At 35.6% G+C, this 20516-nt stretch overlaps 1 protein-coding gene and 1 pseudogene across 1 annotated transcript in view; both read left to right on the top strand.

Annotated features, from left to right (window-relative positions):
- Window positions 1-69: 69 nt before the first annotated feature.
- On the top strand, window positions 70-900 carry LOC138715604 (RRP15-like protein; annotated as a pseudogene).
- A 4105-nt stretch (window positions 901-5005) lies between these two features.
- LOC138715819 (restin homolog) overlaps window positions 5006-20516 on the top strand; it is a 30737-nt gene continuing 15226 nt past the window's right edge. The window contains exons 1-5 of the mRNA XM_069848916.1: window positions 5006-5679; window positions 9900-10095; window positions 11818-11909; window positions 15428-15634; window positions 17556-17798. Of these exons, the coding sequence (XP_069705017.1) occupies window positions 5020-5679; window positions 9900-10095; window positions 11818-11909; window positions 15428-15634; window positions 17556-17798 (1398 nt within the window). The 5' untranslated portion in view covers window positions 5006-5019. The remainder of the gene's footprint in view (window positions 5680-9899; window positions 10096-11817; window positions 11910-15427; window positions 15635-17555; window positions 17799-20516) is intronic.

Raw genomic sequence — 20516 nt, 5'->3', positions numbered from 1 at the left:
AATTGGTTCACGAAAAACGTAAACAAAGATGTCAGGTTAGGGATTCTAGCATTGTGAGTGTGGAAGATAAAGTTAATAGGGATTCAATGTTTGTGCAGGAATTAGGAAAAATGGAAAAAGAAAATGTCTGCGATGAGTCAAAAGCAGTTGATTGTGAAAATTGTGAAGAAGATTCAGCTCTTGATGAAGGATATGAGATAGATGTTTGCGAATCTAACCCAGGTTGGGCTGATGCCATGGCGCGAGTTCTTAGATTAAAGAAGCCAAGAAAGAGCCGATCTATCGTACTATCCAAAGCCAAGAAATTAACAGAGGTTAAAAATAACGTGGACAAAGAAAAGGTAGATTTTGAAATAGATGGAGATACCAAGCAGAATATTCCAGCCGTAAATGAGTATTTGACACAAAGGAAGCAACGAGAATTGCAGTCCAAATGCAGAGTGAAACCAAGTATTCTGGATCGTGAACGAGAAAGGAGGCTTAACAGAATTGCTACGAAGGGTGTAGTGCAGCTATTTAATGCAGTGCGCCAACAGCAGAAAATGTTGGAATCACATCTCAAGGAAGCTGGCAGTTCAGAAAGGAAGAAAGACAAGATTTTGAAGTCGTTAGACAAACGTGCATTTTGGATGTCTTGGTGGGTGCATCCCACAGTGAGCCTGTTGATAATCCTGTCAAATTGGAAACAGAAATAAAGGTAGAAGAAACGCCAATGTGGGAAGTTCTGCGTGATGACCTCATGATGGGAAAAGGTCGATTGAAAGATTGGGACAAGACTGATGCTCCTACGTGAGACTTCATTGTCATAATCGTGTATTTTGCAACTATTTCGAGTTGCTAGAGAAAGAAATAATTTAAGTTTACACAATTGTTGTAAATCTTTGGAAAATAGACTTTTATATTTGTACATATGTCTTTGTTTTCATGGAATTGTATATTGTAAACAGTTTGTGAAATACATAAAAGGAATCAATAAGTATAAAAAAATTTAAAAATAATAAAAATGAAAAAAAAACACATGGAAGTATACCGATAAGTCGTTTGTCCCATATAGATACCTTATTATTTGCTGATGATATTGTGTTTATGGCAACTTCAGAAGATAATTTACAACGTTTGGTTTACAACTTTAATCAAATGGCAGAAAGTTTCAATATGGAAATTTCAAATGACAAATCTAAAGTGATGGATTTTTTAGGAAAGGAACCTGTCCGTAGCAAAATATACATCAATAATAAGATCATCGAACAAGTCAAAAATTTTAGTTATCTCGGTTAGCAAATGTCATATGAAGAAGAAAAGGATTTGAATGAAAAAATTATTAAATTCAACAGAGCAATGGGGATAATTAATCAGATATTCAAACCAACCTTAGTACAAAAACACACGCGCACCAGAATTTATAAAACATTGGCCAGACCTATACTCTGTTTTGGTAGTGAAGCTTGGACGATTCGTAATATTGATTCACAAAGATTAACGGCGGCAGAAATGAGATTTATGCGTCGTACAGCGGGATACACGAGAATGGATCACATTAGAAATTTTGACATTATGAAAGAACTGCAGATTGAACCGATTACGGAATACCTACAGAAATACAGAGAAAACTGGAGATCACATGTCATCAGAATGCCTCGTTCTAGAATTCCACGCCAAATTTTAAATTACCATCCTGTGGGCAAGAGATCCTTGGGCAGACCGTTCAAGCGTTGGCAAGAGACCGTAACGGGCCACTAGGACCAATACATGCAAGGATGATGATGATGATGATTATTATTATTATTATTATTATTATTATTATTACTACTACTACTACCATCATTTATTCATACTTTCCTGTCCAAGAACATTAATTCATTTAATTTTTTTTTGCCCAAGGGCAGGTCTTTCACTGCAAACCCAGCATTCTCCAATCTTTCCTTTTTTTCCGTCTTCCTCTTAGTCTCCTCATATGATCCATATATCTTAATGTCGTCTATCATCTGATATCTTCTTTTACTCCGAACTCTTCTCCCGTTCACCACAATTCTTTCCAGTGCATCCTTCAGTAGGCAGTTTCTTCTCAGCCAGTGACCCAGCCAATTCCTTTTCCTCTTCCTGATCAGTTTCAGCATTATTCTTTCTTCACCCACTTTTTCCAACACAGCTTCTAAACGCTTTTCTTCACTTCGTCGTAATGTCCACGTTTCTGACCCATACAGTGCCACACTCCACAAAAAAACACTTCACTACTCTCTTCCTTAGTTTTTTTTTTCCGGAGGTCCGCAGAAGATGCTCTTTTTTCTATTAAAAGCTTCCTTTGCCATTGCTATCCTCCTTTTGACTTCCTGGCAGCAGCTCATGTTACTGCTTATAGTACACCCCAAGTATTTGAAGCAGTCCACCTGCTCTACTGCCTCATTTAGAATTCGCAAGTTTACCTTCTTTCCGTTTTTTTCTATGACCATTGTCTTGGTCTTGTTTGCATTTATCTTCATCCCATACTGCTCACAGCTGTCATTTATCTCCAGTAGCATATCCCTTAGTATCGTCTCCTCTTCTGCTAACAACGCCATATCATTAGCAAATCTTATACACTTTATTCTTCTTCCTCCTACTATCACCCCTTCCCTGTTCTGAAAACAGTTCTTCACCAAATGCTGCAAGTAGATGTTGAACAGTGTAGGTGATAAAGGGCATCATTGTTGTACCCTTCTCCCTATTTCGTCGGCCTCGGTAGCGTAGTTGGTATAGCGCTGGCCTTCTATGCTCGAGGTTACGGGTTCGATCCCGGCTCAGGTCGATGGCATTTAAGTGTGTTTAAATGCTACAGGCTCATATCAGTAGATTTACTGGCATGTAAAAAAACTTCTGCGGGACAAAATTCCGGCACACAGGCGACGCTGATATAACCTCTGCAGTTGCGATCATAGTTAAATAAACGATAATTTTTTCTCCCTATTTCACCTTCTTTCTCCTATCCTGATTTTGACTAGTTTTTATATAAGATTGCTATATATACAGAATGACCCGTAAGTAATGTCATTAATTTCAGGGCCTTATTCTTCGAGATAATTCAAACAAAAAATTGTAATACAGTTTTGTTCGTTTTTCTTCCTTTTGGAGATAAAAATTGTTTTATATGAAACATTTCATGGCGTGTTTTGGGAAATCCATTGATTTAATTCCCGATAGACTCCATCAATTTAAGAGAACAGTGTATTATGATGACAAATGATTGAAAGAATTTTAGTTTTGTACCTTAAATCCTAGATCATATATGTAACAGATAGGTCGTCCTTATAGGCTTTGACGTTAACAACTTTTGTCAGGTCTACTACGCTGCCATCTCGCGTTCGTTTACGGCGGACGGGTGGCGATCCTGGCGGTTCTTCTCTTCAAAGTGCTGCCGATTTTAACATAACGATGAGTTATCTGTTACATATTATATGATCTAGGCTTAAATGTAAGGAAATTTGATCCCAACAAATGTAACTTTTCATTCTGCAAAGTAATTTTAAAATGTTACATTTGTTCGGATCAAATTCCTGCACATTTAAAGGACAAAACTAAAATTCTTTCAATCATTTATTATCATAATACACTGCTCTCTTAAACTGACTGAGCATATTGGAAATTAAATCAATCCCTTTCCCAAAACCCGCTATGAAATGTTTCATATGAAACGATTTTTATCTCTGAAAAGAAGCAAAAACGAGCGAAATTGTATAACACTTTTATCTCAAAGAAATTAATAACATTACTTACGGTTCAACCTATATATATATATATATATATATATATATATATATATATATATATATATATATACATGTTAAAATTTGACATCAGCAAATTTTACATTGACGACCTCGGATGCCCTGAAATATAACAACATTTTAAATAAACATAACAAATAACATAGCTAATTAAATAATGGATATTACATTCACCTTGAATTTGTCTTTATTAATTTTTAATTTCAATAATTATGACTTTTTAATATTTTTCCTGAGAATATGCGCCACTAAAAATGGGCGTGTTTACTTACTTACTTACTTACTTAATAACTTACTTACTTACTGGCTTTTAAGGAACCAGAAGGTTCATTGCCGCCCTCACATAAGCCCGCCATTGGTCCCTATCCTGAGCAAGATTAATCCATTCTCCATCATCACATCCCACCTCCCTCAAATCCATTTTAATATTATCCTCCCATCTACGTCTCGGCCTCCCCAAATGTCTTTTTCCCTCCGGCCTCCCAACTAACACTCTATATACATTTCTGGATTCGCCCATTCGTGCTACATGCCCTGCCCATCTCAAACGTCTGGATTTAATGTTCCTAATTATGTCAGGTGAAGAATACAATGCGTGCAGTTCTGCGTTGTGTAACTTTCTCCATTCTCCTGTAACTTCATCCCTCTTAGCCCCAAATATTTTCCTAAGAACCTTATTCTCAAACACTCTTAACATACGTTTCTCAAAGTGAGAGTCAAAGTTTAACAACCATAAAGAACAAACGGTAATATAACTGTTTTATAAATTCTAACTTTCAGATTTTTTGACAGCAGACTGGATGATAAAAGCTTCTCAACCGAATAATAACAGGCATTTTCCTCATTTATTCTGTGTTTAATTTCCTCCCGAGTATCATTTATATTTGTTACTGTTGCTCCAAGATATTTGAATTTTTCCACCTCTTCAAAGGATAAATTTCCAATTTTTATATTTCCATTTCGTACAATATTCTGGTCACGAGACATAATCATATACTTAGTCTTTTCGGGATTTACTTCCAAACCTATCTCTTTACTTGCTTCCAGTAAAATTCCCGTGTTATCCCTAATCGTTTGTGGATTTTCTCCCTAACATATTCATGTCATCCGCATAGACAAGAAGCTGATGTAACCCGTTCAATTTCAAACAAAAGCAATTTCATGAAATATCTGCCGTTGAAATATTTCTCAAAACACTACAGGAATGTCAGCGTTTGATGTGAGATATGGCTTTTTCAGTGTCTCGGATCCTTCGCTGATGGCAGACATCGGAACAAAACGAGTTCCAGTAGTGCCTCCGGAAGTGGAGAAGCAAACTAATGAAGCCAATACCAGAGGCGGGACTGCGGAAATGCAGCCTTCTGCAGAGGATGTCTTCGAGGACGCTACCGCTGTCGAGAAATTTCTACGATCTACCTACCTTGAGGCCAAGGAAGTGGATGCACAAAGTATTTCCCCATCCGTGGATGACCCCACAGGGTGTTCCAGTAGCGACGATCCAATCGGATGCTACTGCAGGCAGGGATGTCTCTCCATTTGTTGGAAGGGCCACGACACAGATCCTCAGTCTAGCATTGAGTATTGCCTAACGTGCGTCTGTTGTCAGATCGAGGATACAGATGAAATAGAGCATTACCACCTTCCACGTCAGCCTCTAATGGAGAAAAATTCAACGAAAGAACCTGTACTAGCAGCCAGACAGACTGAAGACACGAAACAACATGAGTCGACCGAAGAATTCTTAGAGACTGTGGAATATGTTGCAATGACAAAAACTTCATCCATTCCAGAAGGTGGGGCGAGAAAATTAGAAGTTCCGTCCGCCACTGATGCTAGTGAACAACATCTCGAGACTCCACCTGCCGGTGAGGTTGGCACAACGGACTTGGATGCTGAAGAATCTATGCAGATGATACAGGTGCGTCTCCATCTTGATTAGTTGGTGTAAACTAAACTACTGACGGTCTCCCCTAAGGGAGAGTCCATTGTGCTATCCGGATGGAATTTGCATACAACATATTTAAAAGACAATAAATTGCGTAATACAGTATCAGCCAAACCAAACAGTACTCAAATTATCGCTCGTCTGCTGTTCACGTTTCCCTAGCAACCAACTACACGGACATCATTTTATTTTTACTAACATCTGTACTAATAATAAATCTGTAGCCGAAATTTTTCTGGTACTTTTCGATTTTCCAAAAATAATTGGTGTTAACATGTATAATTAACCACCCTGAAACCGAAAATCGCTTTTTTTTATTTTTGTCTGTCTGTCTGTCTGTCTGTCTGTCTGTTTGTTTGTTACCTTTTCACGCGATAATGGCTAAACGGATTTCAATGAAAATTGGATTATAAATTAAGTTCGTTGTAACTTAGATTTTAGGCTATATGGCATTCAAAATGCATTATTTAAAAGGGGGGTTATAAGGGGACCTGAATTAAATAAATCGAAATATCTCGCTTATTATTGATTTTTTTGAAAAATGTTACATAACAAACATTTCTCTAAAAATCTTTTCTGATAAGTTTTATTCTTTGAAAAAGTTTGATAGGACTGATATTTAATGAGATAAATGAGTTTTAAAATTGAATTAACTGCCATCTAAGGCGGTGTATTGAAATAAAAAACAAATGACTTCCTTCTATAAGGGGCCTTGGACACAACAATCGAAAGCTATGAAACATAGTCCACAGACAACGTTTCTGTGTTTGTATGAAGTAATATCGGAAGCTAAATTAACCGATTTGTATAATTAATTATTAATTCACTATTGGAAAGTGTAATTTCTCTAGATGGACATAATGCTATAATGTTATTACAGTAACTTGTGAGTGAATTGAGGACAGGTAAGATTAAAATAGATTCTTATGCACAGAAAACTTGATAGGCTATTCTGTATATTCATTTCCTGTATTTCTTAAAATGTTTATGAATACATTCATTTTAATCTCAGAGAATTAACGAACAACGAGAGTGTATTGATTTAATATGCAGTAATAGTACGTTAGCTTAGCAATCCATTATTTTATAATTCAAATTTTAACTATACTCAATTGAATCGTGTTGAAATACATAAAATATATATGCAATAAATGCAATGCAAAAAAATTGGGTAATGAGCCAAGCAGATTATGTTGCGCTGTTGTAAAAGTTGTTCCTCCTGAGATTCAAGAGCTCCCACAACAAAATAAAAACTTTCTAATTCGAGTACATCCGTTATCAACACACTTTTTACATAATATAATATAATATAATATAATATAATATAATATAATATAATATAATATAAACATAATATAATATAATATAATATAATAATAAATCTGTAGCCAACATTTTTCTGTTAATTTTCGCTTTTTCAAAAATAATTGGTAATAACTTTTAAGAAACATGTTAAAGGAATTGTCATTGCACCAAATGAGTGTCTCTGGATCAAAATGATCGCATTTTAATTATTTAAATACAATTTAAATTAAGTAACATATTAAACGATTTATTTTTATATCAAACACGAATGTTCCCTGGATCAAACGTCCTATTTTAATTATGTAATTACTTTATATTTATTTCTAACGGGTGCAGCGGAGCGCACGGGTACGGCTAGTTTCTAATATTAACCTGGCTATACCTTGGGATTTGAGAACCGAAAACACCGTTTGTTACCCCCTTCCACGACTGGAGTTCGATGATACTGGCGTAAAATACAAACAAATCACTTTACTAGGTATAGGAAGAAAGAAAAGTAGTTCATTCATTTACGTAAACTAGGAAATATCGCGATTTTGAGTTTGATAATTTTCATTAGGTTTTTGTTTAATCAAAATACAGTACAGTATTAACAATGAGTGTTTTTACTCACGAACTGAGCTGTCCATGCGGACGTATTCATTATGCAGTGTATATTATACTGTCTACAGCACATTAGCGTACACTATAGAGAATGAAGTTAAATTGAAAAATAATCATAATATGAATATTTAAACACGTTTTTGAAAATGGTAGCCGTTCATTTCGATACAGCCTTCAGTTCTTTTATGCATATTATCGCATTACAGACTAATGTACCTAATTCCAATTACCAGTTTCGTCCTTCGTACTAGTAATAATTTTGTATCTACTCTACAAAAGAGTACCTTATGTATTGTAAATTAAATCTTCAGTTCTGCCCGATCCGAATAGATAAAATTACTCAGACATGCTATCTACTGTCCGTTCAAGTGATTATGTCGCAGGATCGTAGAAACGGGGTAAATCACGTGACAGTTAATTACTTAACGAGGGCCTTTTAGTTAAGTTATTTTAAACAGTAGTATAATATTACGTAGACGTCCAATTCCCAACAGAAATTAATGTTTTCAGAAAATAACAAAGACAGCCCAGTCACTAGCCGAGCAGAAGTGGGTGAGGGAAAACGGGATGCGACGTAAGCAAACGAACGACAGTACCTGTGCGAAAATATGATTCAACACTGAAAGTTCTTTCGTCACTGGAAAACGCGAACGTATTTCTGGAACGTACTATACCAACTAACTCATTACTGCTTACTTTGACTGCATACGCGGCCTTGGTTCTGTGTGGAGTACGGTTGGAAGTTTACTAGTAGAAGGGGTGGGAGTGAAGTACATTCAAAAACTCGGGTACAATTAAAATTGAAGTAAAAATAAAATGATGTCCCTGTATTTATTTGTTTTATATATGATAGTTTTACATATTGTGAATTCAGTGTTGTGTTGATTTCTGCAGTTATGGTTCTCACAACAGAGCAGAAGGTGTTTATTGTGGAGCATTATTTCCGGTCATACTCTCAAAATCAAGATAAGTCATTATAGCATGCAAGGCGACATGAAACTGATCCTGTACGACGGAACTTCTCGACGACAGCTGACATTGTTGTATTATTTGGTGCCGCATTGTTAAATCGCTCCTGGTACAGCTCTTTAACGTGGTGCAAGCTGGGCCATTCTGACGCCCCACTTCGTATGATCGGAAATAATGCTGGACGATAAATACCTTTTCTGTTGTGAGAACCATTTCCGGAAATCTGCACTATGTTATGTATGAAGCGCATCCCGCCCCAATGGTCGACCGTGGGTTGTCATTTAATTAGGATGCTGCTTATTATTATTATTATTATTATTATTATTATTATTATTATTATTATTAGTACTTATTACTTACTGGCTTTTAAGGAACCCGGAGGTTCATTGCCGTCCTCACATAAGCCCGCCATTGGTCCCTATCCTGAGCAAGATTAATCCATTCTCTACCATCATATCCCACCTCCCTCAAATCCATTTTAATATTATCTTCCCATCTACGTCTCGGCCTTCCCGAAGGTCTTTTTCCCCTCCGGCCTCCCAACTAACACTCTACATGCATTTCTGGATTCGCCCATACGTGCTACATGCCCTGCCCGTCTCAAACGTCTGGATTTAATGTTCCTAATTATGTCAGGTGAAGAATACGATGCGTGCAGTTCTGCGTTATGTAACTTTCTCCATTCTTCTGTAACTTCATCCCTCTTAGCCCCAAATATTTTCCCAAGCACCTTATTCTCAAACACCCTTAATCTCTCTTCTTCTCTCAAAGTGAGAATCCAAGTTTCACAACCATATAGAACAACCGGTAATATAACTGTTTTATAAATTCTAACTTTCAGATTTTTTGACAGCAGACTGGATGATAAAAGCTTCTCAACCGAATAATAACAGGCATTTCGCATATTTATTTTGTGTTTAATTTCCTCCCGAGTATCATTTATATTTGTTACTGTTGCTCCAAGATATTTGAACTTCTCCACCTCTTCAAAGGATAAATTTCCAATATTTATATTTTCATTTCGTACAATATTCTGGTCACGAGACATAATCATATACTTTGTCTTTTCGGGATTTACTTCCAAACCTATCTCTTTACTTGATTCAAGTAAAACATAATCAAAGTAGACAAAAAAAAAAAACAAAAAATTTATATTTTTTACCAAAAATATATACAACCTCCAATTAACATCTTGAAAATGATTAGAAATGAATTTAAGACACTCAAATCAGGCAGGTTTCAGAACAAATACAAATACTCATTTTCTTTATGGACGTCTCAGTTGTTTTAATGCTCAGGCCAAAAATTGCTTGCAGATGCAGCTGACCGAGGTGCTGCTACTCGTTCAAGAGCAGGCCTGCGGGAAAGCTGTGGAGATCATCCTCCTGGACGTCCTCAGCGCTCTTAGCCCAGTCACACAGGACCTACCGGATCATCTACGTGAGGCTATCGAGGACGAGATCAAGGACATGCGGAGGACCGTCACCGGACATCTGGAGGATCAGGTGGTAGGTCAGTAGAGGAGAGATCCGGGCGTGTGAATTGCTTCTCTTTCCACATCAACCTCCTCTGGTGCATTTGTCGTCTTTACCTCCACGCTTTGGTCTTCTTTGTGTACTCGCGAAAAAAGTAAAAGTATAATATTGAGAAAACAATTTTGTATTATAGTCCTGAAAAAGCCAATCATCTTGGAGGATGTGGCTGCTAACTGTGAACCAGTATGGTAACGAAAATAAAACCATAATTATTCCATTCTCATTATCTGAAAAGTAACAAACTTCCTACATCTATATTACCGGTAAGTGTTTGTAAATTACATAACTCTGATTGTTGCCTTATTCAATGTAAATTTCCGATTATTAAGGAGTCCTTTGAAGTTAAATATTAGGCATAATTTTCGACAATCATTTAAAATATAACCAATACATTAATTACCTTTGTAATAAATTACTTAAAATATATATATATATATATATATATATATATATATAATTTGAACTGGTAATGGAAATTACGGGAAAACGGCTGAACGGATTTTAATAAATGACCCCTCATTTTGAAGCTTGGCATACAAGGATTTCAGAAAAATAGTAACTTTCAGTGAAGCGTCAGTTTTCCTACATTATTTTCCTATTTTCCAAAATCCATTTTTCGTCAGTTTTGAGAACTAATTAATTGCATTTCAGAATAAAACAAAAAACACGATACAATAAACAACAGGCTATTACACGAAAGCCATGACATAGAGTTCAGATGGCTCAGATTCTTTCACATCATAATGCCAATATGTCGATCTTCATTTGTGTAATTTTTTGATAACGTATAAAAATAATTTACAGGTCTGATTCTCTGGTCTGTAGTTTTCCGATAAATAAATAAATAAATAAATAAATAAATAAATAAATAAATAAATAAATAAATAAATAAATAAATAAATAAATAAATAAATGAATGAATGAATGAATAAATAAATTAACATGAAATGAATATGAAATGAATATGAATTGAATAAAAATTGAATTAAAATTGAATTAAAATTGAATTAAAATTTTAATAAAATTGAATTAAATTGAATAAATGAATCAATGAATGAATGAATGAATGAATGATAGGCAGGTAGGTAGGTAGGTAGATGGATAGATAGATAGATGGATAGATAGATAGATTAATTAATTAATTAATAAGGTAATAAATAAATTAATTAATTAATTAATTAAAATAAGAGTCTGAATTCATGCCAGCCTTTGAAAAAGAACTTGCAACACACCAACAAAAAAGTGGATAATTTTCTGGATATGCCATTACTTTGTCTTTTCCCTTCTGCAGTAAGTTATATTCGTTATGGGGTGTCAATTTACTTAAGTTATGTACACAAGTTATTTATCTATTTAAGTTTAATGCTGCTATTTTGTTGGCATGCATGTTAACACCAATTATTTTCGAAAAAGCAAAAAGTATCAGAGAAATTTTAGTTACATATTTATTATTAATATACAGCTAGTTTTGAATTACTAACATATTTTGTATTTATGACATAAATTACCCATTTTACGCTTCATGTAGGAGTTATTCTTACGCGTAAAGTTTCCATCCTGATTGTACCTGAATAATGAAAGTAAGCAAGCATGAAGAAATACCCAGTAATGTGCAAGGTTCTCGCACAATAACACTGCGGACCTTAGCACTGTCGAACGGCCTTTGTATAAACATTTCTGTGTGAATTGTGTTTGCCAGTTGAGCTGTCTGATGACGTCAAGCAGAAAAGAATCAAGCTGCTGGAGGGCGTGTTGCAGCAACTGGAACAGAGTCAGCGCTCAAGCAGCAAGGTGAGCGATGCTTTTCTTTAAATTTTCAATACCACCTTGAAAATTACTCTTCCATGGCGCGACATCCCATGGAGGGCCAAGGCCGGCCAGCTAGTTGCTAATCTTCAATTCACTTGCCTCAGCAGAAGTTGAACGATCATTCAACCAGTACGGGAGTAACGTTGGTCAGTGTGATGATTCCACGTTATAGCTGGCCTAGGAAACCGGGTTTCGGTACTCATTGTAGCTCCCCAAATTCATCGATGCCAACATTTCGTAAGATTCTAATCAGCTCTCATTCCGTATCTCTAATGCAAGGTCTGACGCCTTAGACCACGCAGCAACGGCCCGGGATGGAAAGACACGTGACTATAAAGGACTTTCATTTCAGAACTTCCCAGTGTAATTAACTATATAAATTATAATTTAAATTGAATTTAATTAAACAAAAAACACGTCAATTTAGATACTGAGGGGAAGTTTAAAATCAGTCTTAATTGCATATTAGGTTTCACCCTCTCACCCCCAGCCACCCTACTTTGAAATTTTAAATGACACCCCTATCCAGTGATACTTCAATCTGAAAGAGTATTCACTCGTTTATATATCTCATTCATTTGTTTTCGCATCTTTTGTTTTCTATTGTTGCCTGGCAACTTGGGTTAATATTATTGTCAGTTGGTTGTGGGATGAGAATACTGTTTATTTTCGGTAATTTCCTCAATGTAATTAATAAATATTATGTCTGCTCTCAATCTCTTGAAGGGTATGTACATCATTTTTAAATAATTTAATACCCAAACACAATTATTACTATAAATGCTCAATAGGCTTCGTCGTTTTATTCTCTTCAGCTCTAATCAGTAATAACAACAGTTCAGGTTGCCCAGCGAATAGGGGGTTATAAAGAATGGACACTGAGCGAATTTTCCTGTGTTTTGTTTCTCTGTGCGCTGGCGTTTAGTTCCACTTTCAAGCGCTAGAGGTTAGTGTAATCGAGCATAGGCTAAGATAATAATTGAGAATAGAGTCACAGTCTACTACAGACGTGGACAAATTATTAACAAAATGGACGATTTTTATGATAATTCTATTTACAAAATTTGACTTTTCAATTTAGACTACAGTTGAAAATTTTGCGTATTTCTATCATTACAATAGATAGAAATATGCAAAATGTCAAATGTAGGCTATTCTAAATTGAAGAGTCAAATTTTGTAAAATATATATATAATGAAATCTTCAATTTTGCTAATAATTTGTAAATATTCAAAAATGTCAACTGCAGTCTAAAGTGAAGGGCCAAATTTGGTAAAAATATATAATAAAAAATCTTCAGTTGAGCTAATAAATAATTTGGAAATATACAAAATGTCACCTGTAGTTCAAATTGAAGAGTCGAATTTTGTAAAAATATACAAAAAAAATCTTCACTTTTGTTAATAATTTGTAAATATGCAAAAATATCAATTGTAGTCTAAATTGAAGAGTGTAATTTTGCAAAAATATACATACAAATCTTCGATTTTTCTAATAATTTGGAAATACGCAAAGATGTCAACTGTAGTCTAAATTGAAGAATCATACTTTGTAAAAATATATAATAAAAATCTCCAATTTTGCTAATAATTTGTCCACGTCTGTATATACAGTCACGAAGCTTGAGGTTTGAGGGTGCTAGAAACAATAGACTGTGACGGTACTATTTTGCATTGCCTGTAATGAGGCGATATTAGCGATCCTAGTGATGAGCAACTACCTAATGTTTGCATATTTACTACGTATTGAGCTTCGCGACTGTATATACTAGACTCTGATAGAGTGGAGACACAGGATCCAAACATCGCCTACCTTATTGCATAATCCAGTAACACTTTGCTTCAAATAAATTCAAGTTAACAGCTTTTCCTTAATTCTCAGTGACAAACTAGTTGTAATAATATTTTTTTTTATATTTCAGATATAATAAATTATATTATAAAATAATATAACAAATTATAAAATTATGTATCAAATTCGTTTAATATTTGTATATAATATAATATAATATAGGTATATGGTTTTACTTCTCGTAAGAGTTTTGTTTTTCCATTTTCAGCGCTATCAAATCATTACATATTTTAATTGTTGTTGGGGTCAACGTCTCAACTCTCATTATAAAGGAACTCTAGAGTCTAGACATTACAGTTAATGACGGATTTATTATTTTATGGATCCAGTTTATTTTATTTGAGTACATAATGTACCTAGATGTATTAATTATATGTGTTATATTTCCGCTGTGTCGACTGCTAACTAGTGTGATGTCAGCGCCAACTCTAGGGAGAAAGCAGAATCTCACGCTCTAGCTGGTTTGAAGGTCATTGAAATCAGTCCGGCTACATCAAAGGTACCGACGCGAAGTGTCCATTCTTTATAATCCCTATTCGCTGGGTTGCCAGGCGACGATAAAAAACAAAATTTGTGAGAACAAATTAATGATTTGTACAAACATTTAAGTATCACAAGATAAATGTGCCATTTGGAATTTCAAATTTGGTGAGAGGGTGAAACCTAATATAGCTACAATTAAGACTGGTTTTAAACTTCCCCCTCAATATCTAAATTGACGTGTTTTTCTGTTTAGTTGAATTCGATTTAAATTATACAGTTATTTAAAATAGGAAGTTTTGAAATGAAAGCCTTTTATGGAACTCCACATTCAGGCTACACTTCTCTTGATTTGTACCGGTACTGTACGTCTCCATTTACGATTTTCTCGCATTAATTTTTACAAGTTGTTTCAATACAAAATTCCTAGTGTGAGATAAGTGGCCAAAGACCTTGGAGTCCGCGTTAGCATTCGATCAATCTAGGGAGCCTCTTGCGAGAGCGCGAGATTTTCTCTATTCCAGCGGTTCCTGTTGTCATAATCCTTGCGATAACTTTAACTCATTTAAAGTTTGTGTGACTGCAACCTGTGTACATTTTTGTGTGGCTTTACTTTGTTTATAGTGTTTTTTTCTCTCGTTATTTCTTGTGTAGCTTTACTTTGTAAGTGTATTTTTTTTCTGTTTATTTCTATTGTTGTATTTGTATTCCTGGTGTTGTGGAAGAGAAGGTCTGATGGTCTTAACTACACCAGAATAAATAAATAAATAAATAAATAAATAAAGAAATAGAGAGAGAGAAAGAAAGAAAGAAAAAGAAAGAAAGAAAGAAAGAAATACATAAATAAAGAAATAAAGAAATGAGTGAGTGAGTGAGTGAGTGAGTGAGTGAGTGAGTGAGTGAGTGAGTGAGTGAGTGAGTGAGTGAGTGAGTGAAGGAAGGAATTAACGAATTAATGAATTAATAAAATTAAATAAAATTAAATAAATTTAATAAATTTAATAAATAAATAAGTAAATAAATAAGTAAGTAAATAGGTAAATAAATAAGTAAGTAAATAAGTAAATAAATAAATAACTAAATAAGTCAGTAAGTAAGTAAATAAATAAATTTTTAAGAGCAGAGGTGACTTAATCATGAACACGAGTCAACGTTTCCAATTTCCACAGACAGTTGACGCGCGCGATGTAAAAGCGATTCTGGAGAAGCTGAAGGAAGGACGGCAGGACTACCAGCAGCTCCTGGAGGGCGGACACATCAGCGACGGCTTGCGTGGACGCGTCAGGAGGGCTGACAAGCAGGAGTCCTCGTCCCAGTGCCTTCCGCCTGATGTTCGCGAAATGCTGCAGCAGCTGAAGCAGCGAGCTGCGAGAAAGGTACACCACGTGTACAAATTATAAGTCTGTGCAGGTTTCGTAGGTTTGTGATGAGATACTGAGCCGAACGAACAGACCTCCATACAGGAGGAAGTATACATACCGGTATATATGTATATAATTTGTTTATTACACACATATGCATGCGAAAACACGGGAATTTTACTTGAAGCAAGTGAAGAGGGAGGTTTGGAAGTAAATCTCGAAAAGACAAAGTATATGATTATGTCTCGTGACGAGAATATTGTACGAAATGGAAATATATCTTTTGAAGAGGTGGAAAATTCAAATATCTTGGAGCAACAGTAACAAATATAAATGATACTCGGGAGGAAATTAAACACAGAATAAACGTGGGAAATGCGTGTTATTATTCGGTTGAAAAGCTTTTATCATCCAGTCTGCTGTCAAAAAATCTGAAAGTTAGAATTTATAAAACAGTTATATTACCGGTTGTTCTTTATGATTGTGAAACTTGGACTCTCACTCTGAGAGAGAAACATAGGTTAATGGTGTTTGAGAATAAGGTGCTTAGGAAAATATTTGGGGCTAGAAGGGATGAAGTTACAGGAGAATGGAGAAAGTTACACAACGCAGAACTGCACGCATTGTATTCTTCACCTGACATAATTAGAAACATTAAATCCAGATGTTTGAGATGGGCAGGACATGTAGCATGTATGGGCGAATCCAGAAATGCATATAGAGTGTTAGTTGGGAGGCCGGAGTGAAAAAGACCTTTGGGGAGGCCGAGACGTAGACGGGAAGATAATATTAAAATGGATTTGAGGGAGGTGGGATATGATAATAGAGAATGGATTAATCTTGCTCAGGATAGGGACCGATGGCGGGCTTATGTGAGGGCGGCAATGAACCTTCGGGTTCCTTAAAAGCCAGTAAGTAAGTAGTTATTATTAGATGTTTTTAGTTGGTTATTAACGACGATGTATCAACTATAGGTTATTTAGCGTAGGCCTATATGGAATTGGTAATAGTCAGATGATATTTGACGAAAAGATGTCGAGGATTCGCCATAGATTACTTGACATTCGCCTTATGGTTGGGGAAAACCTCACAAAACCCCAACCAGGTAAGCAGCCCAAGCGGGGATCGAACCCGCGCCCGAGCGCAACTCCAGATTGGCTGGCAAGCGCCTTAGCCGACTGAGCTACGCCGGTAGTTTTATTGGATGTTGACTATAATCACTCTCACATTAAGAATCATGAGGGACTCTTTTTCTGAACAGCTGATGGATTCCTGCAAGCTCACGAGATACGTTGACATTCATTTACCTTATATGAGTTTTTGGGCTCTCACAGTGACTAAGATTGGAATTGAGCTAGTCATCCAGATTAGCCTGGCGTAATGAGTACAATATAGGTAGGCGACCTCCCTGGTCTTACCCTGATTATGGAACCTGTATGCAGTTCCGAAACGTTGGGAATGTCAAGTTCCAGGACACGGAATGCCCAAAAGCCTAAAGGCCCATTCACAACGAAAATTAAACATAACCGTAACATTAACACAGAAGTTTGCGCCCAGGCTACCAAATGGGATCATTCACAATGATTCACATAAGCATTGACATAAACATTACCGTAAGACGTTAACATGGAACTTTGCAAACTCCAAACTTCCATGCTTATGCTTACGTGATTTGCAAACAGAACGCAATCGTGGAGCGCTGAAGTATAGGACAGAATATGAGGAAATGGCATCGTTGTTATGTTTCCATGGTTACCAAGTATGTTTGCTGTTATGTTTATGTTCCCATCGTGAATGATGGTATGACTTCTTGATTTTACCGTAACGTTAAGTTAACGCTTACGTTATGTTTAATTTTTATTGTGAATGAGCCTTAAATTCATTCCATTCACCTTATTCAAACGATAACTTGATAACTTTTTACCTTTCCCCTCAGTCCGAGGAGCTGAGACCGATGAAGCAAGATGTGGCCGCGATGGAATCAGAACATCCGTGGATGGAGACGCAGTTGCGCGCCATTACTGGGACGCGGTGCGTGATGCGTCAACCTCAGACGCAGCTACAGGGAGACGTGGAGGTCGAGGACAAGAGCCCCATAAACTCGTCCTCTTCGTCCTGTTTAATTTCTGAAGATGTGAGGAAAATTCTCTACGGCCTTAGGGAAAGGGCTGCAAGAGAGGTGAGAATCTTGATTTAATGTGGACGCACAGAGCAATGTTGAGTTTGGGACTTCTCAGTTTCAACATTTTCTGACTACCCTGTACGTGCAGCGATGTGATAGCCGTGTTAATCAGATAAGTTTGACACATGTGGATCCCCGGGTCGGAAAATTACGCCTCATTCTTGTAACGAATTAGTACTACACCCATGAACCCGAAAAAAAAAATTTTCGTACTCGTCATCATCACCAAATCTTATATTATACAGGGTGATTCAGATCACCCGTAACAGTCATCTATATATATAATTTGAACTCGTAATGGAAATTACGGGAAAACGGCTGAACGGATTTTAACAAATGACCTCTCATTTTGAAGCTTGGAATTCAAATTTTTTCGGAAAAATAGTAGTTTTCAGTGAAATGTCAATTTTTAAACATAATTTTCCTATTTTCCAAAATCCATCTGTCGTCAGTTTTGAGAACTAGCTAATAGCATTCACGGCCGATTTGATATTCCCTTCGCTTTTTTTGTAAAGGAGAAGCGAAGCAAGCATCAAGTCCGCCGTGTTGCATTTCAGAATAAAACAAAACACATACTACAGTAAACAATATTAGGCTACACGAAGGCCATGATCTGCAAGAATGCTGACATATTTAGAGCTCAAATTAAATTGGTTATTAAAAACTTAACTTACCAAAAATAATTTACAGGTTCGATTCTGTGGTGTGTAATTTTCTGGGTACAGCTGTGTATTGGATGTTAAAAACTACAAAACTTGAGGTAATTTGATGACATTATTACCATTAGAAGTGAAATACTATTATAGTTTATGCCATGATGTGACTGTTTTTCATTAATTATACATACGAGTATTACTGCTATATTGATGATATGAAAGTGAAACGTTTTGGGGTTATATAAGTAGATGTAGAGAATATCTTAAATTAGATTTTGATTTCCATATTTTACTGATTGGCGGCTATATAGTATATATATTATATGTTACTGAAAGCTATAAAACTTACGTTAAGATAATAATATTATTAAAAATCAAATATTTTTATAGTTATTACTCAAGTGGGGTTGGGTCTTTTCCATATATTTAATGGCGGTGTGGTGTAGATATTTATATGCGTGGTTCTCTTCAGTATTGGCTCGAGAGAGAGTATCTTTCATTATTATGGAAGCAAATAACTTTCCGAATGTCTGGTATTCTTCATTGAAAATAAATCTGAAAAATTTTTATTTGAACGTCTAATTTACTTAGTTTGCAGCATTTGCTGCGCAAGCCACTAGTTTATTTCGGAAACTACTGCATTAAAATTTTCAAGAAAAAAATATTTGTTACTAAACCACATGTGAACTTTCACTTGAGCTTGATTTCATCAATCAGCTTTAACAGGAAGTAGGGTCAGTGGCGTATCACTTTAAAATTTCAAGTGGGAGTCGGGTCAAATAAGGTACCATTTGATAGAGCTCTTCAAAACAAACAACTTTTATGGGGAACGTTTTTATTAATTCCTACTCTGCCAGTCACTTGACCACGCCGAAGTGTTAGGAGTCACTGACAGTGTTAGAAGAAGAGTACAGGTGTGTGCTGCTCAGAACGGCAGACAGTTTGAACATTTATAAAAATTAATGGAATTGTCCAGTCTTTCAGTAAAATGTCAACATTAATTATCTTGTTTACATTTTCGTCTTTTAACATTTCTCAATATTGATGGCATTAACTTTGAGTACGTTTTCTCATTGAAAGATTAGGAATTGGTAAAAACGTTTCCTATGAAAGTTGTTTGTTTTGAAGAGCTCTATCAAATGGTACCTTACTTGACCCGACTCCCATTTGAAATTTTAAAGTGATACGCCACTGACCCTACTTCCTGTTAGAGCTGATTGATGAAATCAAGCTCAAGTGAAAGTTCACGTGTGGTTTAGTAATAAATATTTTTTTCTCGAAAATTTTAATGCACTAGTTTCCGAAATAAATTACTGTTACGGATGGTCTGAATCACCCTGTATATCAGTCAGACTGTAAAAAAGTGGCATGTAATATTAATTAAACATACCGCTATGTTACTATCTGCGAAGTAAAAAAATGCCGAAAATTTTTTTCAGCTCGATTTTTCTTCTCAAAATTTTGCCGTCGCCCAAAAATTTGTCGCCCTAAGGTCGGTCTCATGTAGTCCATGCGTAAATACGCGCCTGCTTGTCTGATAAAGCCCACACTGCCGAAACTAGCACCAATATTTAGCACCAACTGACGTTACCAGGGCAATATTACAAAAATATCAATCATTTTTTTCCTATTGTTCATAATAAATTATTAACGTTGTCATAGTTGTGTAAATAATTTTAAAAATTCTCTATTACCTGCACAAACATCGAAACCCATGACTTCAATTATTTCAACATAAAAACTAATGCTGTTACTTAGGGAAAATTTACTTATTGCTACTCAGGAAATGCCCGCTCAACATCCATATATTAGCGCCAAGTAGTTGATACAGCGTCATTAAATTAAATATAATTAATAACAACTATTAACGTATAACATTACTAATAAATAGTAATAATACTACTGTAAATAATACTTACTTACTTATTTACTTACTTACTGGCTTTTAAGGAACCCGGAGGTTCATTGCCGCCCTCATATAAGCCCGCCATTGGTCCCTATCCTGAGCAAGATTAATCCAGTCCCTACCATCATATCCCACCTCCCTCAAATCCATTTT

The sequence above is a fragment of the Periplaneta americana genome, chromosome 15 (genome assembly GCF_040183065.1).
Source record: "Periplaneta americana isolate PAMFEO1 chromosome 15, P.americana_PAMFEO1_priV1, whole genome shotgun sequence".
Taxonomy (NCBI): Eukaryota; Metazoa; Arthropoda; class Insecta; order Blattodea; family Blattidae; genus Periplaneta; species Periplaneta americana.
The sequence above is the reverse complement of the archived record's forward strand: the minus strand, read 5'-3'. Positions and strand labels throughout refer to the sequence as shown.